This window comes from Mustelus asterias, chromosome 1 (genome assembly GCF_964213995.1).
Source record: "Mustelus asterias chromosome 1, sMusAst1.hap1.1, whole genome shotgun sequence".
In the NCBI taxonomy this organism is placed as follows: Eukaryota; Metazoa; Chordata; class Chondrichthyes; order Carcharhiniformes; family Triakidae; genus Mustelus; species Mustelus asterias.
In genome coordinates this window covers 159,631,944-159,658,616 of record NC_135801.1, presented here as the reverse complement: position 1 = coordinate 159,658,616, position 26,673 = coordinate 159,631,944, and the positions used below count along the sequence as shown (strand labels likewise).

At 42.3% G+C, this 26,673-nt stretch overlaps 1 protein-coding gene across 1 annotated transcript; it reads right to left on the bottom strand.

The window, feature by feature from the left end:
* On the bottom strand, nucleotides 1-25,360 carry taf1c (TATA-box binding protein associated factor, RNA polymerase I subunit C). The gene is made up of 14 exons (XM_078221954.1): nucleotides 25,161-25,360; nucleotides 22,246-22,342; nucleotides 19,706-19,815; nucleotides 18,865-18,960; nucleotides 16,179-16,249; nucleotides 14,929-15,176; nucleotides 11,777-11,905; nucleotides 9,394-9,511; nucleotides 8,017-8,088; nucleotides 7,277-7,412; nucleotides 5,699-5,827; nucleotides 3,939-4,116; nucleotides 2,771-2,908; nucleotides 1-1,687 (listed from the first exon to the last, which is right to left on the bottom strand). Exons 1-14 carry the CDS (start codon nucleotides 25,296-25,298, stop codon nucleotides 450-452), a joined length of 2,898 nt encoding a protein of 965 aa, XP_078078080.1. The 5' UTR covers nucleotides 25,299-25,360; the 3' UTR covers nucleotides 1-449.
* Between the last annotated feature and the right edge of the window lie 1,313 nt (nucleotides 25,361-26,673).

Below are 26,673 nucleotides of genomic sequence, written 5' to 3'. Positions count from 1 at the left end.
CATCAAAAGTAACAAACTTTAATAAATTCTCATCTTTTTGATTCCGCAGTTTGAGCTTTTATTGCAAATAAGGAAACGTTAAGAACGGGGGAAAATAGTTTCACAGATTTTACAAAATACAATGTGAAGTATTTCACACCTCAAATGTGTTTTTTTTATATTAGTCTCAGAATATTCAGATGGCTTGCCAATAACACAACTAAAGAAAAATCTGGGCAGCACTAATTTAACAATTACTTCTTTTTAAAAATAAATATATGTTCTTTAATAAACACACAAACAACCCATTCGGGTGGAAACGTGATCAATGTGATACTGGAAATTTCCACACAGGAATTAAGAATTATCTTGCAAATATTGGCCAGTTGGTCAGAGTCAATATCTGATCAAGGTGAGTGGAAGCTCATTCATTCCAAATTGACAGTTCAATATTTTTGGTGTAAAAATTCTTAAAAACCCATCCTGGCCCTTTTCTTCTTTGGCTGAGCGTGTCTGGGCTGATTGTGGGGTGGTCGCCAGGACATTTCACAAGTAGAAGGCACTTGATAAGATTCTGCCAAAGACATCTGCGTGGACGAGGTTAATGGTAACGGAAAGTTTATTTCATCATCCTCTTGAGGAGGTTGGGGTGGATGGTCGTCCAATGCAGCCAAGTAATTCTGGAGGATTCTCTCTCGTTCCTTGGGAATACTGACCAACTGTATGTCTTGTGAAAAAAACGGTGCTGGTGCCTGGCTTTCTTCTAGGACAAACACATTGGGCTGAGCTTCCTTTTCTTGTTGGGGCTCTTCGGAAACTGTCCGAATTGACTGTTCTACATCAGATAACGTATTAGATACAGCATTACTTTCTGTAGCAGACAAAGAATCACTGCGTTCCAAATCCATCATGGAGGATCTACTCCAATCTGAAAATTCACTGAAATCAGATAAGTTAGACACTGAAGATGTGAAGCTCCCCGACAGCTCTGTCCGTTGCCCCGCTCTAGCTAACTTTTCACGTCGTCTTTTTGCACGCAGTGCTTGGATTTTCTTACTCCGGTTCCTGCCTAACTTCTCCTCCCACCACTCACTCCACTTCCCTTCCCACGTGGCTGTAAGTCTTTGACTTAGTTCATCTCCCCACACCAAGGGATCCACAACATCTGGGACATGGACATGATCCGGTACTGGAAAAGTACCGTCACAAAGCACTTGCTTCTTTTCCATAATCGCATGCATTTTATCCCACATTTCTCTGCACGTATCAGTTGATTTTTTGCCCTTCCTAAACGCCTGACCGGTGAACAGATGCTTTGTATTGAAGACAGCATGTTTGTGCAGCATATTGGAACCACTTTGAAACTTCTTTTGCTTTTTCAAAAATGAATTCATCCACCTCCGACACGTGGTGAGCGCAGCACAACTGGGTGTTAAAGGTTTATTAGTGCTTTGCAATCTTTGTTCATCTACTCCATTTAGTGAAGGGTTTCCTTCTAGTCTTTCACTTTCCCCATGTGACAAATCTTCTGCTCCTCCATCCCTAGGTTCTGCAGAATGTTTCGATTGTATCTCTTCACTCATCGTGCTTTTTCTATTGGTTGATGAACTCTTAGGAATTAACATCTGGTAGAACAAGTCTCCCACTGCAGTGAGCTGAAACACAGACAGGGACTTTTTGCCACGACAGTGGTAAAGTGTTGCAAGTCCTGCAAAATTAAAAACACAAAGATTTGTCCCTCCTTTCAGAGTCACTTTGGTTTACCTAAACTAGATTCTAAATTTAAGCCAGAACTATCCCTCACATAGCCTCACAATTGCATAAAAAGATTTATATTAAGAATGTTCAATTGCAGAACTGTTTATTTGATAAGGTACCAACTAGGTCATTGAGACAGAAAATGCTGGAAAGTCAGCAGGTCTGACAGCATCTGTGGGGAGAGAATAGAACCAACATTTCAAGTCTAGATGACCCTTCGTCAGACACCAGCATCCGCAGCGTTTTGCTTTTATCTAGATCACGGAGTGTATTCACGACAGAGATAGATAGGTTCTTGATTGGTATGGGGATCAATGGTTACGGGGAAAAGGCAGGAGAATGGGATTGAGAAACGTATCAGCCATGAGTGAATGGTGGAGCAGACGCAATGGGCTGAATGGCCTAATTCTGCTCCTATAATATCTTACGTTCTCTCCAGTGAGACAGCAACTTGTCACAAGTGAAATTACATTGTTTTCCAAGACACAGCCAATGGTACATTAGAAGTGTAACATGCCTTTCTGCCACCTCAATACAATGTTTGTAAAGCAAAGATCTTTCGGGATTTCATAAATGCTATATTTCCCATCTTAAAGTTTATTTATTAGTCACAAGTAGGCTTACATGCGATGAAGGTACTGTGAAAATCCCCTAGTCGTCACACTCTGGTGCCTGTTCGGGTACACTGAGGGAGAATTTAGCACGGCCAATGCACCTAACCTGCACATCTTTGGACTGTGGGAGGAAACTGGAGCACCCGAGGAAACCCATGCAGACATGGGGAGAATGTGCAAACTCCACAAAGACAGTGACCCAAGCCAGGAATCGAACCTGGGTCCCTGGCGCTGTGAGGCAGCAGTGCTAACCACTGTGCTATCGTGCCGCCTCATCTTAATACTCAATATAAAATTATACAAAGCAGAAATTGTGAAATGGTAATTACATCTTATGTTTATAGCAGCCCTGCAGCTTATACTAGTTATCAGGCTGTTTCAACCATATCTTCTATTTTTAAAAAAAATCACAATCTCACCTGCTCCAGCAGAGTGAAGCCTCTCAGTCACCACTTCATGTTGCTGAGGTAACCTGACCGGTAGGTGTTGCATCATATCGTAAATACAGGAGAGTTTTTGGGGTGGACCAAATGACTGGCAAGGAAGCTGCATCCCACCTAAATGGAGGTTGTAAAGGGTACTTTGAAATTCAGTATTTTTGAAATGAATCACATTCTCACTTTACCACACAATCGGCCTGAAATTTGTGGAGTTTTTGACAACTGACCATCAATGAGGTGTAACTGAGGTTTTAATGTGATCGGTGTAATAATTACTGACCAACGCAATCTGGCCCTGAAACAAATACCATTATTTTTGTGGGAATGTTGTTAAGTTGCTCCATTAATTACAAAATTCGTAAATCACTTTTTAAAAAAAACTTTCCTTATAAGCTAGTTCATTACAATTGCACCCACTTGTGGGCAGTGCCAGGGGGCCCAGGCTGGCACTGCCAAGGACGGCAGTCTGACACATTATTTACACATGAGTATTTAAAATATTTATTGAGATTGAAAGAGTCTCCAAAAACCTGGACAAATCTGCCATGCACACGTACAATGTTGTTGCGCAGGGAGTTGTCTTAAGTGGCCACCAATTATCCTCGACAGCTGCAGAATGCTGGGGGAGGGGAGGTGGGGGTGCTCCCTCTCTCCCCACCAGCCTCTCTGCAACCCCCTAAATCCTCCATAAACATGCTATATTTCTCCTGAATCATCAGTACCTCATTACTATGAAGCAGAAAAACACAATCTCAAAGAGAACAAAGAACAAAGAATAGTACAGCACAGGAAACAGGCCCTTCGGCCCTCCAAGCCTGTGCCGCTCCTTGGTCCAACTAGACCAATCGTTTGTATCCCTCCATTCCCAGGCTGCTCATGTGACTATCCAGGTAAGTCTTAAACGATGTCAGCGTGCCTGCCTCCACCACCCTACTTGGCAGCGCATTCCAGGCCCCCACCACCCTCTGTGTAAAAAACATCCCTCTAATATCTGAGTTATACTTTGCCCCTCTCACCTTGAGCCCGTGACCCCTCGTGAACGTCACTTCTGATCTGGGAAAAAGCTTCCCACCGTTCACCCTATCTATTCCCTTCATATCCCCTTCATCTCATTAACTAACAAGAACAGTTAGAAGTTACCAGTCACCTGAATACTGCAGGAGTAACACTTCCTGTGTGCGTTGAGTCCCCAGGACAATCTTGTTTGTTCTGTTCTTGGCTGCCCCACATGCGACCTGTGCAAATAGAGGTGGTGATTCCAGCATGTGGGCCCACTTCAGGACAGGTAGAGTGGGAAATCGTTCATCTACAATGTAGGCAGAGTACTATATTTGAAAAGTAAAATATTGATTTAGTATTCAAGCAACCGCAAGAATAAATCATTATTGAATATTAGTTTCAAATCTTTGAAAGATTTCACAATTAGGTACAAGGTTTTAAAACATTTAGATCATGACCCCCATAACTGCCAAGCTGTGGACCTGAAAGGATCAGAATTTCTTTTTTCCCGGACCATTTGGCACTTGTTTTCTTCTCTCCACTGATCCAGGTTGGAGTAAAGTCTCCTGGCATCAGCCATTCTCCAGTACATTAACAAAGTGGCTGTATTTCACTGGTAAACTTCAACCGAAATACGAGCAGGCACCTGTGGAGTGTGACACACACCGACCTCATCTTGTTCCTAACTGATATAAACTAAATCATGTCTTTATGTGTGGTGAATTCCAGGTCATTTTTACTCTTTCCTAATTTTTGGATGCAGAAACCAAATTATACTGTCAGCGCCATCAGTTTCCTCAGACCAGGGAATCAAACAGGCTACCTGCCTACTCTCCGTCATACCATTTGGATGCTATCAGGGAAACCTAATATTTATTAAATGCTGGAAGAACTATATAAAGCTTGATCAGTTCATTTAAACAAAAGAGGGTTGGTTCAAATCCAGAAATGAACTGAAGTTGACTTATAATATACACAGAATCCATACTGGTGCTCAAAGTGCAATTCTGAAAAATAACTTGGTTACTTTCTCCACCTCCCCCAACTTGAAGAAATTTCTGCAACGTCCCCAAGCTCCAAAGCGCAGAGAGTCAAGGGGAGAAAAGTATGTGCACATGTGTGTGCACGCTAGTCTGAGAAATAGGGTGTTATGACAAGAACAGCAGTAGGCTATTCGGCCCATCGAACCTGCTCTGCCATTTAATTGGATCATGGCCAACCATCTATCTTGGTTTTCTCCCACAGTCCAAAGATGTGCAGGTTAGGTGAATTGGCTATGCTAAATTCTCTCTGTGTACCTGAATGGGTGCAGGAGTGTGGCGACTAGGGGATTTTCACGGTAACTTCATTGCAGTGTTCATGTAAGACTACTTGTGACTAATAAATAAACTTTAACATTTCTTTTCAACGCCACTTTCCTACATTATCCCAATATCCTCGATGTCATCACCTATTAATTTCTGTCTTGAACATGTTCAATGATTGAGCTAAAAAAATATTTATAGCATCTTAGGACAACCTTGATTTATTTGAAAGTGCCCCACAACCAATGAATTGATTTTTAACGCGCAGTAACTCTTTTGCAGGCAAACAGTAGCTAACTTGCACACTGAAAAGTTCACTAATGCCAAATGAGATAAATAGCCCATCAATCTGTTCTTAATGGGGAGGGAGGAATTTCTGGTCAGGACACCAGAATTCATTTTTCTTCTTCGAATCTAGCTATGGTATCTCAGTTGAACAGGAGTTTGGTTTAATGTCTCATCCACATGGTGATGAATCGAAGGTAACATGTTCATATCCTGGTGGACTGAGCCATTCACTCATTTCATTTTCACTAGTGGACTGGCAAAGAAGCAAAATAATGTCAGGTAATTACAAACCCCAAAAATATTAAAAGGCACGAACCTGGGTAGTAATAAGATGATGGTACGGATTTACATCTCGTAGGTTTTTGGGAAGAATCACACGTTCCCCTTTCTGGCAGTCAGCGGCCTCTCCTATCTTAAACAACGTTTGGTTATAGGTCTCCCCAGCCTAAAAGTTACATATTTTTTAAAAGTTGAGAATCAGAAAATGGGATTCAGACAGGAACAATGTTCAGTATACTTATGCATTATCCAGCTGGAGGTATTACTGCAGTGCGCAGATAGCAAGAAAATACTGTGCACGATGGCTATGTTTCAGCATTTAAAAAGTTACATTTCCCCAGAGAAGATTTAGGAAAAAAATACTTCTGAAATTGTGCTTTTAAAGCTGCGCGTGCTCATGTTTACTATTTTGTATTACAGAAAGTCAAATAAACTAACTGAATATTAGGTGAAACTGATCACATCTCTTGCTGTGTGAAATGAAGCATTTTAACGATTTGCATCTGATCGCATCTCATCAAATCCACCCTTGAAGAGAATGAAATTCTCGAATATCCGCTTATGCTCCTGAGTTTGTTAGGTATAAGGCAAGAATGAATCAATTCCCATTCCATAGAAGTTAAGAGACTTAAACCGCTTACAGGAGTGACTAATGTCACTGAACCCAGGAAAGCATCCAAGTCAAATCAAATTCCCAACAACCATGCAACAGATTTGCTGTTTTCAGTGGAATATTTCAGTTGCTGCTACCAGATGCCAAGGTCGACTGTTGCATTGACATGTCCTTCTGCAAATGTTTGTGTTAAAGTTTGAATTATTTCTGCACAAAGCTGTCCAGCCAACCCAGGAGTACAGCAATACACCACAGCTGTATAGAACGCTGGTTAGGCCACATTTGGAGTACTGCGTCCAGTTCTGGTCGCCGCACTACCAGAAGGACGTGGAGGCGTTAGAGTGCAGAGAAGGTTTACCAGGATGTTGCCTGGTATGGAGGGTCTTAGCTATGAGGAGAGATTGGGTAAACTGGGCTTGTTCTCCCTGGAAAGACGGAGAATGAGGGGAGATCTAATAGAGGTGTACAAGATTATGAAGGGGATAGATAGGGTGAACGGTGGGAAGCTTTTTCCCAGATCAGAAGTGACGTTCACGAGGGGTCACGGGCTCAAAGTGAGAGGGGCGAAGTATAACTCAGATATTAGAGGGATGTTTTTTACACAGAGGGTGGTGGGGGCCTGGAATGCGCTGCCAAGTAGGGTGGTGGAGGCAGGCACGCTGACATCGTTTAAGACTTACCTTGATAGTCACATGAGCAGCCTGGGAATGGAGGGATACAAACGATTGGTCTAGTTGGACCAAGGAGCGGCACAGGCTTGGAGGGCCGAAGGGCCTGTTTCCTGTGCTGTACTGTTCTTTGTTCAAAGGTATTTATTGCATTGGCTTTAAAAACTCAATAAGTAACACATCCTAACATCAGTAGATACACTTCTCGCCATTTTTATTGGGAAGTGGGGAGATGAGGAAAGAACAAACAACAATCTCAATTTCTTAAAGATTACAGAATATTCCTGAACTCAACTCCCATAAATTCAACAACTGTTTGAAAAAAAAAACTTACCCTCATGTCGGTTAAATCAAGCCCAGTTCTATCAGCATACACGTAGACCCGTGGGTGAGCTGTGAAGTCACACCATCTCCAAGGCAACTGAGCATTGAAGTAGAGGTTGTCAGTTTCCTTTCGGATTTTCTGAAGGCTAGGATAGCATTTTAACAAGAAAGAAAATAAAAATGAATAACAAAGGATTCCTCAGAGTGACGCAGTATTAAAATATTAGTCTCCCAAGCAAGTCCCATTGAGCAGCATCTCCACGGACAGCACAATATCAAATTTCACAAGACACGAAAGATCCCACAAACCTGAGGTTCAATTCCCTGTAAACTCATCCTATTAAATGGAAGCCTTGCTTTGTCTCACATTTCTTAATCCAGAAATTACTCAGAATGATTTTGCCACCTCCGCATGATGTGGAGATGCCGGCGCTGATGCCATACGTCACCTACGCAGGAATTTTGAGAAAAGGCATTTACCGGGTGCCTCACAGCGTCAGGGACCCGGGTTCGATTCCCGGCTTGGGTCACTGTCTGTGTGGAGTTCGCACATTCTCCCCGTGTCTGCGTGGGTTTCCTCCGGGTGCTCCAGTTCCCTCCCACAGTCCAAAGATGTACAGGATAGGTGAATTGGCTGTGCTAAATTCTCCCTCAGGCGCCGGAGTGTGGCGACTCGGGATTGTCACAGTAACTTCATTGCAGTGTGAATGTAAGCCTTACTTGTGACTAATAAATAAACTTTAACTTTACCCTTTGTCCAGGATCCAGAGGTAGGCAGCTCCACACTCACTGGCAATCACCAGTTCTCCAGGAACATGAGGGCTGAGGTAAAAAGAAAAGATCGTTGCTAAAGTATTTTAGTACTTCTTTTCTAAACCTTTTGTATATAACCTCTCCAGTCCAGAATGCTTAAAACTAAGTCATTTCTGGATTTTGGAATTTTCTGGATTATGGAATGACAATAGAATGTCTGACCATAAGTGTGCGAACCAGAAAACACCATAGATATAAATTGCTGAAAAAAAGAGATACATGTCGAAGATTTTCATTTTGCACTCATCAGGACATTTGTCAAGAATACCGATATGAGGGGAAAGCAACAATTTATACTGTATGAGAAAAAAATTCTGACTGGTGGAGGTGTTGCCAATGAGAACGCATCAGATAACTGGCAAACATGGTTTGAAATTTAAACAAAGCCGTTTGACTCTGATTGGTCAAGGCACTGCTCTGGGGAATGAGTCAGTCAATGGTCGTCACTTATTTTGTTTAGCTGAAACAGGCGCAATGTGTGTAAACTTCCTTTCTGTCTGCAGGGCCAGCGGGCTGCACCTTGATTTTCCCACCTAAATTGACATTTAGTTACAAAATGATAAAATTCTGCCAAAGGTTTCAGATCCTAATTGGAAGATCTGGGCTAACAAATAGGAGCAGGTGTAGACCACACATGCCTTGGATCTGCTCTGCCTTTCGGTATGACCATGGCTAATCTTCTGACCAAAAACTCTATAGTCCTGTCAGTTCCCCATATCCCTCAGTTTCCCACAAAATAAAAACATCCAACGATCCCAGCCTTCAGTATACACAACCGTGGAGCATCTACATAGACAGAGATTTCCAAAGATTAACAAACATCTGAATGAAGAATGAAGCCTCAAAATAAGGAGTTATTTAGGACTGTGACATTGCATCGTAGGTTCCCCAGCAAGAAACAATCTCTCATTGTCTACCTTGTCAATCACTTTCAGAATTTTGCTCGATTCAATGAGATCACCCCTCATTCTGAAGTAAATGTTGATCTCTTAGAATCATACAGTGCAGAAGAGGCCCTTCGGCCCATCGCGTCTGCTAAACTCTAGAAGGTACAGGCTCAATTTATTCAGCCTCTCACCAGAGGACAACCCTCTCAAGTTGGTGTCCGCCTTGTACACAAGCAAATAGGTTCAATCTCTCGCACTCCCAATGCCACCTAGGATCAGAAAAGCTGACTTTCTTGACCCAACAACTCTACACGTTCTGCACTTGAGTCTCTAAATCAAAGCGATAATATTTTAAATCGCAGAAGCAATATTGATTGTGAAAGCCCAGGGTATTAGGAGTCTGATAAATAGAGCATTCAGTCCTTACCTGACGTTAATGCAGGTAGCCATATTGTCCACCTGAACTACCTGTAGAACAGATGGATTCATTTCCTGTGATAATTTCCATACTCCACAATAATAGTCAGACCGAACTCCTACAAAAACTGTCATTCAGAAAAGATTGGAGAATAAAACAGCAGATTGATAATACACAGTAAACAAAATTTTAATATTGAAAAAAAAAACTGCCACAGACGTGCACAAATATCTTTCATTATCCAGCGGATTTAATAACACCGGAACATGAACCTGCACCTGCTCTTGTCCCTTTTAGTCACCTGAGCCCACAGAATGTTCCCATCGAGGGTAGAGTGGTTTTACCCAGTTATAACCATGTGGGCAATAAACATCAAAATATACAAAAAGTCTTCAAAATATGCATTTAAATGAAAATTAAATACAGGATTTCAGACACTGGTCCCTTTCAGTGGCATTGGCATAGGTCCAGAACTCCCAAAAGATTGGGAACTAATCAATGAAACTGGAGTTCTACTACATAAACTTCCATTGCCAACTCAGTATGACAGGACCCACTTCAGAGACTTGTACACATGATAAAGGCCGATACTTGAGATACATGAACGTAGGAGCAGGAGTAGGTCATTTGGTTCTTTGAGCCTTCTCCACCATTCAAAGATCATGGCTGATCTGATTGTGGTCTCACCTCCATTTTCCTGTCTACCCCCCATAACTCTCCACCCCCTTGATCATCAAAAATCTGTCTAACTCTACCTTGAATAAACTTAAAGGTCCAGCCTTCATTACTTTCTAGGGAAGAGAGTTCCGCACACCAATAGCCCTTTGCGAGAAGAAGATTCCTCCTTATCTCTGTCTTAAAAAGGAGACCTCTTATTTTTAAACTATGTCCCCAAGTTTAAGTCTCCTCACATGAGGAAACATCCTCCGGATATGCACACTTTTAACTGCCCTCTGGATTTTATATGTTTCAATAAGATCATCTCTCATCCTACTAAACTCCAATGAATAAAGGCCTAACTGTTCAACATTTCTTCATAAGTCAGCCCCTTGACCCCAGGAAGAGTCCAGTCGACCTTCTCGGAAATGCTTCTTAAGTGATTATATCTATTTTTAAATAAGGAGACCAAAACTGCACACATTACGCCAGATGTGATCTCATCAAGCTCCTGTACAGCTTTGGTAAAACTTCCCTACTTTTACATTTCATTCCTCTTGCAATAAATACCAACATTCCATTTGCCTTCCTAATCACATACTATATGTGATTAATGTACCAGGACACTTAGATCCCTCTGTACCACTGAATTCTGCAACCTTTCTTATTTAAGTAACATTCTGCTTTTCCATTCTTCCCACCAAAGTGAACAAGCTCATCTTTACCCATGTTATATTCCATCTGCCAACTTTTTGTCCACTCACTTAAACTCCACCTCCTCTTGAAAAGTTACTTTCCTACCTCGGTTTGTCCATTGGCAAGTTTAGCTATGATACATCTGCTCCCTTCACCCAAGTCATTTTTATAGATAGTAAATAGTTAAGGACCTAGCATTGAACCCTGTGGAACTCCATCAGTCACAGCTTCAGAAATGCTGCACTGCCAAGGACATTGTCTTTCAGATGAGATATTTATCCAAACTCTCTGATGGACCTAAACTGCACTGTCCAAAGAAAAGCAGGGCAGGACTCCCGATAGCTTGGCCAAGATTTATTCCTCAGCCAGCACCGTGAGAATTACACTTTGTGAAATTTGCTGTGCGTAAATTGGTTGCCACAAACCCCCAATCCCCAAATTAAACCAATGACTACTTCAACGTGAAGTGTTTTGGGACATCCTAAAGTTGTTTTTTTTAATTCATTCGTGAGACACGGGCATCGCTGGCTGGCCAGCATTTATTGCCCATCCCCAGCTGCCCGAGGACAGTTGCGAGTCAACCACATTGCTGTGGCTCTGGAATCACATGTAGGCCAGATCAGGTGAGGAGGGTGGATTTCCTTCCCTAAAGTACATGAGTGAACCAGATGGGTTTTTCCGACAATCGACAATGGTTTCATGGTCATCTGTAGATTCTTAATTTCAGATACCTTTTATTGAATTCAAATTCCATCAACTGCCGTGGCAGGATTTGAACCAGGGTCCCCAGAACATGAGCTGAGTTTCTGGATTAATAGTCCAGTGATAATACCAGTAGGCCATCGCCTTCCCCTTGTGCAAGGTGCTATATAAATACAAGCCTTTTCTATTAGAATGGTCTAGTTTGGACCAGGGAGCGGCACGGGCTTGGAGGGCCGAAGGGCCTGTTCCTGTGCTGTATTGTTCTTTGTTCTTATTTAAAATAAATTCTAAATAATAAGCAGCACTCCAGATCTCAGTGGTTTACATAAATAGTTACCTTCTTCTTCCACAGTACTGGAATCTATCTGATTGATTCTACCATTCAAGTTAAACTTCAACGGTTTAAATTTCACATTCAAATTTGGCATTTTATCATCATCAAAGCCTAACTTGATTTTGCGAAAATCTGATATCAACATATTAAGGAACTTTGACAAAGTATTGATAAAATGTAGCCTTTAACAATTGTGCACTATTGATCATCAAAGCGACAGAATATTGGAATGATAGTAAACTTGTTGTTGGTACTATTTTTTTGCTCCCCAAATAATGTTCTTCAAAACTCAGGACAGTCACTCATTGCAACTTTGCTGGTGCCTTGCATGAGCAGACGTGTGGTTTGCCTTCAACTTGAAGTTGAAAAACCAAAGTTCCAGCTGTGACAAGTTTAATATCTCAGTTCTGAAACTATTTACATTTCCAGTAAATAAAGGCTAATTAAAGAGAAATAATACAAGGGACATACATGTTCCATTAGCATATTAAAAATGATTTAGTCCAAGTCTCCATCACAAATTTCCCAGCTTGGGTCACTGTCTGTGTGGAGTCTGCACGTTCTCCCCGTGTCTGCGTGGGTTTCCTTCCACAGTCCGAAAAGATGTGCTGGTTAGGTGCATGGCACAGTGGTTAACACTGCTGCCTCACAGCACCAGGGACCCAGGTTTGATTCCCGGCTCGGGTCACTTTCTGTTCTCCCCTTATCTGTGTAGGTTTCCTCTGGGTGCTCTGGTTTCCTCACAGTCTGAAAGACGTGCTGGTCAGGTGCATTGGCCATGCAAATTCTCCCTCAGTGTGCCCAAACAGGCGCCGGAGTGTGGCGACAAGGGGATTTTCACAGTAAATGTATATCTACTTGTGACTAATAAATAAACTTTACTTTGGCCATGCTAAATTCTCCCTCGGTGTATCCGAACAGTCGCCGGAATGTGGCAACTAGGAGATTTTCACAGTAACCTCATTGCAGTGTTAATGTAAGTCTACTTGTGACACTAATAAATAAACTTTAAAAACATTCTTCCTGCATCTACTGTGTTGTTAGAATTTTATAGGTTTCTGTGAGATTCCCCCCTCATTCTTCTGAACTCCAGCGAATATTATCTTAACCAACTCAATCTCTCCTCGTGCATCAGTCCTGTCATCGCAGGAAGCAGTCTGGTAAACCTTCACTGCACTTCCTCTATAGCAAAAACATCCTTTGTCAGATAAGGAGACCAAAACAACACATAATATTCCAGGTATGGCCTCAGCAAGGCCCTTCATAATTGCAGCAAGACCTCCCTGCTCCTGTACTCAAATCCTCTTGCTCTGCAGGCCAACATACCTTTTGCCTTTTTACCACCTGCTGCACCTGCATACTTGTCCTTAGCAATGGGTGTAAAGAGAACCTGGGACTCAACGTACATATTCCTCTCTCATTTTATAGCCCTTCAGATAATAATCTGCCTGCCAGTTTTTGCTACCAGAGTGGATAACCAGGCTGACTGGTCTATAATTCCCTGTTTTCTCTCTACCTCTGTTTTTAAACAGTGGGGTTACATTCGTTTCACTCCAAACTGTAGGAACTGTTCCAAAGTCTATAGGATCTTGGAAGATGACCACCAATGAATTCCACTATTTCTATGGCCACTTCCTCAAGTAGATCATCAGGCCCTGGGGGTTTATTAGCCTTCCATCCCATCAATTTCCCCAACACCATTTCTCCACGAATACTGATTTCCTTCAGTTCCTCCCTCTCACTAAACCCTGTGTTTCAGGTATGTCATTCTGAACTCTAAACTGCTCTCAACCCTCAGGTCTGTTTCTGATTTCCGGCACGGAGCTGATTGCACTGAAAAACAAAAGCCCGGCAAAGGGCCTCCTGCTGTTGTCTCCCAGCCTGCTGGGCTGCTCGAGCAGGCCAATATCTTTCCTCCCTTTTGCGTTAATTTTCCTCTTTAGCCAGCGAAAAAGAGGGAACATTCGCCAGATGAGAACAACAACGCAATACTGCAGAAATACTGTGAGGCAGCAGTGCTAACCATCATTCCACCCATAGCCAGCGTGAAAGTAAAGTTTATTTATTAGTCACAAGTAAGACTTACATTAACGCTGCAATGAAGTTACTGTGAAATTCCTGTGAAATACTGTGAAAATACGAGGGGTTACGGGGATAGGACAGGACCTGGGTGGGATTAATGTCAGTGCAGACTCAATGGGCCAAACGGCCCCCGTCTGCACTGTAGATTCTATGAAAGTAAAACAGAGGGCATGAGAAAGCCAGAAAAATCAAGAAAAACCCAAATTTATTTTATAAACACACAAGAGTAAAAGGGTTCGTCAGGAAATAGTGGAATCATTTGCAGACAACACGTGCATGCAGGCAAAAGACATGAGCACAGTTCTGACTGAATACTTTGTTTCTGTTTTCACAAAACAGGTGGACCATACAGACATTGTAATAAAGGAGGAGTGTGAAATATCATACACCCACAGGGCTGTTTGGCAGTAAGTTCCATGTTATTTTACCCAGAGACAGTGGAAGAGTAGCAATATAGTTCAAAATCAGTGTGGTGTACGATTTGGAGAGAAACCCATGTATCGCATAGAAATCACAGAAACCCGACAGTGCAGAGTCTGTACCGACAACAATCCCATCTAGGCCCGATCCCCGTAACCCCATAAATCCTTCTAACCTACGCATTCTGGGACACTAAGCGGCAATTTAGCACGGCCAATGCACCTAATCTGCACATCTTTGGACTGTGGGAAGAAATCGGGAGGAAACCCACACAGACAAGGGGAGAATGTTCAAACTCCACACAGACAGTGACCCAAGCCGGGAATCGAACCCAGGTTCCTAGAGCTGCGAAGCAGCAGTGCTAACCACTGTGCCACCGTGCTGCCCCCGTAACTGCTGCTCTTGTTCTTCCAGGTGGTAAGAGGTCACAGAGTTCAGACTATATTGCTCTCATTATAAAGACTTTTTCAGTACATTGTTTCTGGAGGAATGGGGCGGGGGGGGGGGGGGTGGTGTTGAGGGGGAAGTGAAGACAGGCTACTTTACAACCAAGTTGTCTCATTTGCGGCATAGATTTGAGCTAAAAATAAAAGTGCAAAGTACAATAAATAACCTTTTCCTAAACAAGTGAGGCAAGTTTACCCAAAGGATACGGAGTGAGTTCATGGATTCACTGCCAGGATAGATCAGACATCCTTCTTCTAAACGGGCTTCTTTGGAGAAAGGACAGTACACCAGGGCACCTCCAGTGGCCGAATGATCAAACAGCAGCTTGTTTCTTTGAATCTTCATTTCTTCGTGGATATTTTCTGCCAGTAGGTTTGGTGGAATATCAAAAACAGACTCCCGCAAGAACAGATTTAAAAGTCTGGCTCGCTTACTCCCACTAGAAAGTGGGCATCTATAAAATTAATGAAGAGCACACATGTCAGAGGAATGCTAAATGGACAGTCATCGTCTGCACACTTTTGTAGGTCTTAACATCTATATGCAAAAATACATACGATGTAATATCGCAAATAATTTGGTATTATTATACTTGAGAGGTCTAGTGGTGCAAACGGAAGCATCCCTGTCTCTGAGCCAGTAGGTCCAGGTTTAAGCCCAACTCCAGAACTTGTTAATCAGGGAAGGTGCATCCATGACATAGCCAAACAAGCTGAGCATTGACTCTAAATCTCTCTAACATACAGCAATAGCAGATGGTAGGAGCAGGAGAGATTCCTAATCAGCCTTGTCTGTTTTTTATTCATTCGTGGGACATGGGCATCGCTTAGCCAGCAATGCCTACATTCCATGAATGAATTTTTATAAAGGCTCTGAGTGACAACCATTGAGTATCAAATTTTCCATATGCTCACTAAAACCCGAATTTCATTCGCTGGGCTAATGTATAGTTGTTGAATAGAATCATAGAATTCCTACAGTGCAGAAGGAGGCCAATCGGCCCATCGAGTCTGCACCGACAATCCCACCCAGGCCCAATCCCCGTAACCCCACATATTTACCCTGCTAATCCCCCTGACACTAGGGGTGGGATTTTACGGCCTTGCTCGACCCAAGACCGGAAAATACCACCTGAGGTCAATGGAGCTTCCCATTGTCTGTCCGTCCGTCCACCCGCCCCCCGTCCCCCCCCCCCCCACAACCACCGCAACCCCCGCCCCCCCTCTCCCTGATTCCCGTGGCGGGCGGGATGGCAGAATTCCAGCAAAGGAGTCAATTTAACACGGCCAATCAACCTAACCCACACAGCTTTGGAATACATTTTGTTTCAATAAATCATAATGTCACAAGTGAAACGTGACCTGGAGAAATTAATCTGCTGTGTGAGAGATCCTTTTGGAAAGAGCAACATTACAGTATGTATTCTTTGCAGGATGTTAATTCTGATGGCACTTACTCTCTCCGTTGTACTCGCTCTGTAAATGTCTTCATATGGTTTATACTTATCACTGTCTGTCTTGCCTTTCCCTTGAAGAAAGAACAATGCAGTGATGAAACGTTTTGGTAACCAAAGCTCTCTGTACTTACAATATTAAACATTGAAGGCCTACTTTAAGCAATCCTAATTTGGACTGGTCCAGGAGCCCAGGATAACTCGGAATAATAAGGGAATTTGGCGGTGGAAGGCAGAAATGCTCAAGCTGACAGCCAGGTTGGTCATATACAATATGGGTTACAATGTGTGACCACTGTCATAAGTCGTAATGAGGAACAGTTCCAAAAAACAAAGGCAAGGCACATTCTGAGCAGATCAACAGAGGCATCAACATTTGTGACGATGGCAGACCAGAGGCAAGGTAATTTTTCTCATCCCCATGGACAAGAAAAAAGCTCTTCCTTATTAATACTTTTTTAAAGCATCGACTCCAAGTCTCTTTAACATACATATGGGCATCGCTGGCTGGGCCAGCATTTATTGCCCATCCCTAGTTGCCCATGAGCAGTTGAGTCAACTGCATTGCTGTGACTGTAGGCCAGACCAGATAAGGACAGCAGGTTTCCTTCCCTAAAGGACATTAGTGAATCATATGGGTTTTTCCGACAATCGACAATGATTTCATGGTCATCAGTAGATTCCTAATTCCAGATAGTTTTTTTATTGAGTTCAAATTCCACCATCTGCCGTTACGGGATTTGAACTCAGGTCCCCAGAATATTGGCTGAGTATCTGGATTAATAGTCTAGCGATAATACCAGTAGGCCATCGCCTCCCCATCCATCCTGCATTTTTTCTGTTAATGCTATTGGTTCTTCACTTCTGCGCTTACCACCATTCGTCATTACAGCTGCTGATTGGCCAATGATACATCACCAAAGTGACCATCTTCAGGTCAAGTCCAGACGATATCAGCATTTCAAGCATTGGGGGTAGTATAGGGGATCCCAATCTATCCTTGTCTAGCATCTAAACACATTTTCAGAGATGGTCACAGGAAGGTAACTAAGCAAAGGAACCCTGTCAATCTTTTTCCCCTTTAATCCAACTGGTTGGAATTTAAACTTGGGCAGCATTTTGATTTAGGTAAATTGAGAGTAGATCAGGTATGTTTTAATCTTGATAATTCACATCTTAAAAATTGTTGTACGTTAATGTTACAACCATAATCTGAGGAGGTTTCCAGAAATGCGCAACGCTGACTTTTGCTTGGAACAATGTAATAGGCTTGAAGAATTTTGGATAAGCCACGTCACTTTCTACAACACACAATTCTATGCTAAATAATTTGGTAGATTCATCCCAGAACTGGGCAGCACAGTGGCTAGTTAGCACTGCTGCTTCATCGATTCCCGGCTTGGGTCACTGTCTGTGTGGAGTTTGCACATTCTCCCAGTGTCTGCGTGGGTTTCTTCCGGGTGCTCCGGTTTCCTCCCACAGTCTGAAAGTCGTGCTGGTTAGGTGCATTGACCCGAATAGGTGCCGGACTGTGGCGACTAGGGGAATTTCATAGTAAGTTTATTGCAGTGTTAATGTAAGCCTTAGTTGTGACTAATAAATAAACTTTAATTTGTCTCCTATTATCTGTTCCCAAGTACAATATCTACATTTAGCTAGATTAAAATTCAATTGCCTAAACTCAACCCACATATAAAACATAGAACAGGACTGTAGAATTGTTACAACATTGTTACATGGACCATCTGTCGATGCTGGCCCTCCTAGGGAGTTAGCCAGCAATTCCCCTTTGTGCTCTCCCCACATTCCTCCTTTACAGATATTTAGAAAATTTAGAAATAGGCCACTCTGCCCATCACGTCTGCACCAGCCAAAAAAATGAGCCCTTCCCCCCAGCCTAATCCCATTTTCCTGCACTTGGTCCATAGCCCTGAGGTTACTGGACTTCAATTACGTACCCAGACACATTGTAAATGAGTCAAGGGTTTCTGCCTCTACTACTCTTTCAGGCAGTGAGTTCCAGAACCCTACAAAACTCTGGGTGAAAAAAGTGCTTTCCTCATATCCTCTCCTGCCACTCACTTTAAATCTATGCCCCTAGCCACTGACCGCTCTGCTGAGGGAAATAGGCCTTACCCATCCACTCTATCTAGGCCCCTCACAAACTTGTACACCTCAGTCAAATGTCCTCTCAGCATCCTCTATTCCAAGGAGAATATCCAACCTTTCTTCGCAGCTGCAATTCTCTTGCCCTGGCAACATCCTCGTGAATCTCCTTTGTACCCACTCTAATGCAAATAACATCCTTTTTGTAATGGGGTGACCAGAACTGCATGCAGTACTCAAGCTGTAGCCTAACTAACATTTTATACAGCTCCAGCATAATCTCCCTGCTCTAATGCTCCATTCCTCAGCTAAAAATGAAAGGATTCCATATACCTTCTTAACCACCTTATCGAACATTTCTGCTACCTTCAGAGATCTGTGGACATTCACTCCAAGCTTCCCCTACGCCTCTCAAGATCCTTCCACTTATTCTGTATTATTACGTCAATAAAATATTGACATCTAACTACAACCTTCTAGGAACAATAATAAATTATACAATTCACTTAGATTATATAATTCAGCTGTTATAATTTCATGGGATTCTTGCAATTAGTTTACAGAAAGCAAAAGCAATCCTTACCCTGAGGATTGAATTTCCAAAATAAAAGTTCTCCTCTAGAAGTTTACCCATTGAACTGAAGGCATCATCAGGTTGATCAAGAAAGAAGTTCGCCATCTGCAAAATTATAAAAATGCAACAGTGACACAAACATGCAAGAAAGTAGATGCAATGCAAATAGTTATATCCTTCCAGGTCATTGAATATTTTAGAAATGCATTTTACATTATGCCATAACTTAGCATGTTGTAACTATCGGATCGCATTCCAGTTAAAAAGTAAACAGACTCCTGTATTAAATTTTTTTTAACAAACTTGAATATCAAGCTTGGTTACAAAAAATAAAGCCAGTGCTTGCAGAAAAAGACCTTTACCACCTTCAGTAAAAAAAATTAAACAGGTGTACATTTAATCTAACCAGCACTGTTTAATAACTATGGTAGCAAAAGCCACTAGCTTTCGGAACAGGCTGTCCCTTCGTCAGGTGGGTGGGAGTTCTGATTACAAACAGGGCACAAAGACACAAACTCAATTTACATGAATAATGATTGGAATGAGAGTCTTTACAGCTAATCAAGTCTTAAAGGTACAGACAATGTGTTGTCTGTACATTGTCTGTACCTTTAAGACTTTAAGCTAGTGGCTTTTGCTACCAAATAAACCTGTTGGACTTTAACCTGGTGTTGTTAGACTTCTTACTGTGTTTACCCTCGTCCAACACCGGCATCTCCACATCATAATAACTACGGGGCCAGAGAGAATCACAATTTTTATAATGAATTTATATGCAATATGTACTTCAAGTCTTAATCTACATGTCAACATATAATCATGAAATAAGAAAATGCTTCATGTAACATGCCTGTTCCGTGAAGTTAAGTGGATGCATTGTCATGTCATTTCTTAATCCAGCTGTCATTATCCTCCCAGTGTAAGAAAGATCTTCCAGGCTCACGGGGTGAAACTTGAACGCTAATAAAGAAAAAGAAATCGACTTCAGTAACAAGCAAAAATAAGGCATAAACCCATCACACAAAAACTAGACTCCCAATAAAGGCCAGTTTCTGAACAAAATGTGTTTTAATGGAATAAACTAAATAACAAAGCTTTGAAAATATGTTTTGTTCACTAATGATGCATATTTCATGGCTAACAATGCTAAAGGTAGAGTCAACCCAGTTCCAGGAAAAGGAAATCACGTTTGACCTACTTTTAGAGTTTTGACAGACGAGCTGGGTAGATAAGAGGGAACTAGTAGATGTAGTATATTTGGATTTTCAGAAGGCATTTGATAAGATGCCACAAAATAAGTTGTTATACAAAATTAGGGCTTATGGTATTGGGGTAATATATTCACATTCTTTGTGGATTAATTGACAAACAGAATATAGAGTATAGGAATAAATTAGTCAATTTCAGGATTGCAGCAAGGTTAGTGCTTGGATCTCAGCTATTAGGTGTCAACCATAGTTCAGTTTGTAGCTGTAAGTTTAAGTCTTAGTCATCCTCATGACTTGCCTTCCCACTTATTTTCAAATGAAGACTAACATTTTCCCAATGACGGATGTTAAGCTAACGAGCCTATAGTTACCTGTTTTTTGTTTCCCTTTCTTTCTGAATGAGGGTGTCACATTGGCAGTTTTCCAATCCTTTGGGACTTTTCCTGAATTTAAGGAATCTTGGAAGATTATTACTAGTATATCCACTATCTCTATTGCTACTTTCTTTAATATCCTTAGCAATAAAACCATTAATATATATTGTAAATAATTGTGGCCCCAGCACTGGTCCCTGTGGCACTCCACTAGTTACAGGTTGTCATCTTGAAAATGCCCCTCTTATCACAACTCTCCATATTCTATCAGTTAGCCAATCCTTTACTCGAATGGTATGCTTTGTGTAGTGCGCAAGTAACAATATTTTTCACTGTATGCCAATACATGTGACAATAATAAATCAAATCAAATATACTATCCCCAGCTCCATGGGTTTTTATCCTATGAAGTAGCCTTTTTGTGTGGTACCTTATCGAATGCTTTTTGGAAATCCAAGTATATTACATCTACTGCTTCACCTTTAGCTATCCTGCTTGTTACCACCTCTAAGAATTCTAATAAATTCATCAGGCATGAAGCCATGTTGACACTGCTTAAATGGACTCAAACATTTTCCCAATGACAGATGTTAAGCTAACTGGCCTATAGTTACCTGTTTTTTGTTTCCCTTTCTTTCTGAATGAGGGTGTCACATTGGCAGTTTTCCAATTCTTTGGGACTTGTCCTGAATTTAAGGAATCTTGGAAGATTATTACTAGTGTATCCACTATCTCTGTAGCTACTTTCTTTAATATCCTAAGATGCAATCCATCAAGTCCAGGGTAAGTATTAGCTTTCAGCCCCATTAGTTTCGATAATACTTTTTTTTCTAGTGACAGTTATTGTATTTATTTCTTCCTCATCTTTTCCCCTTTGATTATTCAGTATTTTTGCCACGTCAGTTCGATCAATCCAACCGCTCCCCAGTACCAAAGCACAGTGGTCATTCTTCATGTGAGTTTACACTATGAATGACTCTGTTTGTTCGACCACAGGCCATGTCACAGCCACATCTAATCTTATCCTCACCCAATATCCACACATGCACACTTTGGCTATCCCTCTGTTTAAATGTTCATGCTTGAATATCAGCATTTTTGCCATATAAACTTGCTATAAGCGATTGAGAATGTTACCAAAACAACATAATGGATGTCACGGTGGCACAGTGGTTAGTGCTGCACCAGGGGACCTGAGTTCGATTCCCGGCTTGGATGACTGTCTGTGTCGAGTTTGCACATTCTCCCGGTGTCTGCGTGGGTTTCCTCCGGGTGCTTCGGTTTCCTCCCACAGTCTGAAAGGCATTGCTGGTTAGGTGCATTGACCCGAACAGGCGCCGAAGTGTGGCGACTAGGGGAATTTCACAGTAACTTCATTGCAGCGTTAATGTAAGCCTAACTTGTGACTAACAAATAAACTTAACTTTAATGCTGAAGCAAGATTAATACTGCATATTATTGACCGTTGCAGTTTCCAGGTCTGATGAAAGGTCGTCAACCTCAAACATTAACTCAGCTTCTTGCTCCAGGTTTTGCCTGCCCTGCTGATGCTTTTTTGCCACAGTCTCATTTTCATTTTAGATTTTCAGCATCTGAAGTGTTTCGCGTTAGTTCCCACGACAACCTGCTTATCACATGATGGAAATCTGCCCCAGCAAACCTCTGCAGTAATAGTGGTGGTGGCAATGAAAAGACAACTAAATGGCAAAGTGTCTTCACTAGAATGTGTTTCATCCGCGATCTCTCATTTGATCTACTCACAATGTTACTAATAACTTAGCTAACACATGAAACCAATTTTGCATCACCTGTTTTGGCTGGAAGTAGTGGAACTGCAACAGGTTCCAATGGTTCCCAATTTTCTTGCTTCAGGCTTTTCAGGGCTGACCATTTCAACTCTGTTTCCTGTAACAACAGTTGTGTGTATATATATATATATATATAAAATATCATAATTCAGGAATGGGTCCCCATATACAAATGTATATGTTCATATGAAGAGACTAGTTATCTGCAAACAAAAGGAATAAGATCAAGCCTTGCATTTTTTTTAATTACTCAAGTTTGGGGAATCTATAGTTCCCCATTATTTTCTCTATTGGAAACACCTTGGCCAGAGTCAACTTGTCAACTAATCAGCATCCTTTTGTCCTATAACATAAACTGACGTAATTGTTTGAAATCTAGCATTCTTTTGGTTGTCCTGATGAGTGCAAGGTGAAAAGCTCAGACAACATGTCTCTTTTCAAAAAGATTTAGGTTAATCAGTATTAATTAGTGTTGCATCCTATAGGATGTGCCAGCAATATTGCGAACTTCCAATTTATTGTCAGAACATTTAAACCTAAGCCCCTGTGTAAAGTCTTAACTTTTTGAGCGATTTTTTAAATTTTCAATTAACTCAAAACAAATATCCAATGTATTTGTACTATGTAAAATAATTTTAACTTTATCCTGCCTACCTCTTCTCAGAACCATAATAGGACCCCTTCCCTTATTCTCACTTTCCACCGAATCTAATATGATCCTCTCCATGAAGCATGGGGATTTTCACAGTAACCCCATCGCAGTGGTTAACATAAGCCTACTTGTGACACTAAGAAATAAAAAAGACAGATTTTCCCTCGCCTGCTCATTTTTCAAAGAAAAATTTCCCTCATAACACCCTCGTTCACCTTTTACCAACACATGAAATAGAAACCCAAGTAGGCCATTTGGCCCCTCTAGTCCACTCTGTCATTCAATAAGATCCTGGCTGATCTGTTTGCGTTGAGTTCCACATTCCCATCTACCTCCCGAAAAGAAATGATTCCCTTGCCTGTCAAGGATCTACCCACATCCACCTTAAAAATATTCAACAACCCCTGCTTCCACCACCTTCCGAGGCAGAGTTTTAAAGTTGCACAAACCTCAGAGAAAAAAACTTCTCCTCATCACTGTCCTAAAAAACCTGTAATTTTAAAACAGTGCCCTCTAGTTCTAAACTCACCCACAAGAAGAAACATCCTTTCCAAATCTACCTGGTGGAGCCAAACTCTACTGGAAACTAGCCCAACCTGTCCACCGTCAGATGTGGAAGTGGATTTCTAATCAGCTAATAGATTTATAGGCAGAATGCAGTCTTTCAGAGGACAAGGAATTAGTAAAGAGTTAAATTATTATTGGGCAAGCTAACACAAACAGCTTACACATATGTGAATGCAGTAAGTGAATCAAAACAAATAATTATGATTTTAAAGCATATATGCTGATATTTTTAATGTATTTTAATGTAAACGTACGCTTTAATCAAGCAAAGGTACCGAAAGGCATGGCAGTCGGAGTCAATAGTTTAAAGTCAAAGGTCTGGGAACAGACTAATCAGCAAGTCCTATTGGATGACATTCTTAAGAGGGTACGCATTATGCAACATTAAGAATAGTTCTATTCATTGCCCAGGCATAGAATAGATATGAACCTGGATGCCGGGACACATGTGTATTCAACTTGACAGTGAGCCGGTGGGAACATCCATTGCAGTAGCGTCTGCCGTTACCGACTGACAGAGAGTTAGTTAATGACAAGGGGAGACTACGTCGGGAATCAGTTGGAAGAATAAGATATCACCATGCTATTAAGTATCTTATGATTGGCTGAGGTATCTGACAGAGTTTTGTTTTTATGTATAACTGTTAAATGGAATTGATTTTAAGCTAATGAAAGATGGAATTATTGATTATGAAAAAGATTAATTGATCTGCATTTTACTCTGTAATTTACTTCTTTCGGAGAGGTTCTGTTGCTCTGTCCTTCGAGCTATTTAACCCTTCATAAGACTCCGGTGGGCTGTACACTTGTATTATGTTCTATGTTTAATAAATTTGTTATGTCTTTTATACAGAGATATTTGCCTTGCGAGTATTGAATTGCCTTAGTTTAAGACACAATTGGCCACCTCTTGAAATTTCCCCACAACATAAGACAACCCACTCATTCCTGGTATCAATCCAGTAAACCTCCTCTGAACCCTTTTGCATCCTTCCTTAAATCAGGAGGCCAGAAGTGCACACAAAATTCAATCACTCTCCTTTCCCTGGCATCATCTCACACATGACCCTGGCCTACAGGACGCCAAACACTCCTAGCTGGGACAGCTAATTGCAGTTCCTCCAATATAGTAAGCAGTCCTCAACCTATATGTGACTGCGGCACTACACTCTGCACCCTCTCCTTTCCTTCTCCCTACGTACTCTATGAATGGTATGTTTTGTCTGTATAAGCGCGCAAGAAACAATACTTCTCACTGTATCCCAATACATGTGACAATAATAAATCAAATCAATACGGTATTCATTACTCATGGCGAGGTCTTCCCTACATCAATGAAACCAAACTAGGTGCTTGCTTTGCTGATCATGCTTGGGGTTGGTATTGGTGTTGATTCCCCCTCTCAAACATTGACTGCTCAACTCTGTTTCTCTCCTCCTCAGTAAGTAGTCTCACAACACCAGGTTAAAGTCCAACAGGTTTATTTGGTAGCACAGGCTTTCGGAGCACTGCCCCTTCATCATCACTCACCTGATGAAGGAGCGACGCTCCGAAAGCTCGTGCTACCAGATAAACCTGTTGGACTTTAACCTGGGTGTTGTGAGACTTCTTACTCTCTCCTCCTCACACAGATGCTGCCTGACCTGCTGAGCCTTGTGCAGCATGAAGATGAATCACCCTGTTCCAAACCTCTCACCTGCTGCTCCCCGCTCTCCACACAGAACGGCTGGACTTGCTCGTACTTGCCCCAGCCCCCTGGCTCCCGAGGGTTCCTGGCAGAGGGGCCGGGATTGTAGAAGCTGGGGAACAGGGAGTACGGAAAAGCGCTCGCCATGTGAGCGGCACTGAGCCCGCGCGGCACCCGTCCCCAAAAGCAGGGGAACGAGCCCGCCACGCTGCTGCGCATGCGCCAGCGTCCCCAGGCCCGCGTCGGCCAACTGCCCCTCTGACGAGACAATGAGAGGCGGAGCCTGTAGATGGGGTTTGGCCCATTGGCGGCGGACTCCGAGTACGTGACCTGACCGGGGTGATTGAAGACGCCATGTTGGTGAGGGCTAGGAAATGGCGGGGTTGCCACGGAAACCGGGACTCTCTCTCTCTCTCTCAGACAGGTCAGTGCCCCCGCCGCCTCTCCAATATCATAGAAACCCTACAGTGCAGAAGGAGGCCATTCGGCCCATCGAGTCTGCACCGACCACAATCCCACCCAGACCCTACCCCCACATATTTACCCGCTAATCCCTCTAACCTACACATCCCAGGACTCTAAGGGGCAATTTTTAACCTGGCCAATCAACCTAACCCGCACATCTTTGGACTGGGGGAGGAAACCGGAGCACCCGGAGGAAACCCACGCAGACACGAGGAGAATGTGCAAACTCCACACAGACAGTGACCCGAGCTGGGAATCGAACCCGGGACCCCGGAGCTGTGAAGCAGCAGTGCTAACCACTGTGCTACCGTGCCGTGGAGGGTCTTTGGTCAGTGTTGTCAGTTCAGTGGGGTGGCACCGGCCTGAATGCACCAGGGGTTGCCAACTCTGGTCAGAGTCAGAATAAAAACAGAATGCTGTAAATCTGAAATGAAAGCAGAAAATTGCTGGGAAAACCCCGCAGGTCTGGCAGCAGCTGAATTGGTGACTCTTCCTCTCTCCCCCAAGGTGCTGCCAGATCTGGTTAGAGACAAAAGCAGATTACTGCGGATGCTGGAATCTGAAACAAGGACGGGGAAATGCTGGAAAATCTCAGCAGGTCTGGCAGCATCTACGGGAAGAGAATAGAGCCAATGTTTCGAGACTGGAAAATGTTGGCTCTGTTCTCTTTCCACAGACGTTGTCAGACCTGCTGAGATTTTCTGGCTGGAGACAATCCTGGATACTTGCCACAGTTGGGAAGGCGATAACCCCTCCCCAGGAGACAGGGATAAACCCAACAACTAATCAGTCTGTCAAGGGCCAGGGAAACTTTCAGAGACAATAATCCAGAGCAAAATTTATTGCTATTTTGAAAATGCTTAATAAATGAAATGATGTGGAGATGCTGGCGTTGGACTGGGGTGGGCACAGTAAGAAGTCTCACAACACCAGATTAAAGTCCAGCAGATTTATTTGGTATCACAAGCTTTCAGAGTGCTGCTCCTTCATCAGGTGAGCCCCTGGATGGATGTATTGGATATATGGACTTTCAAAACAAGTTTGATAATGTACCACA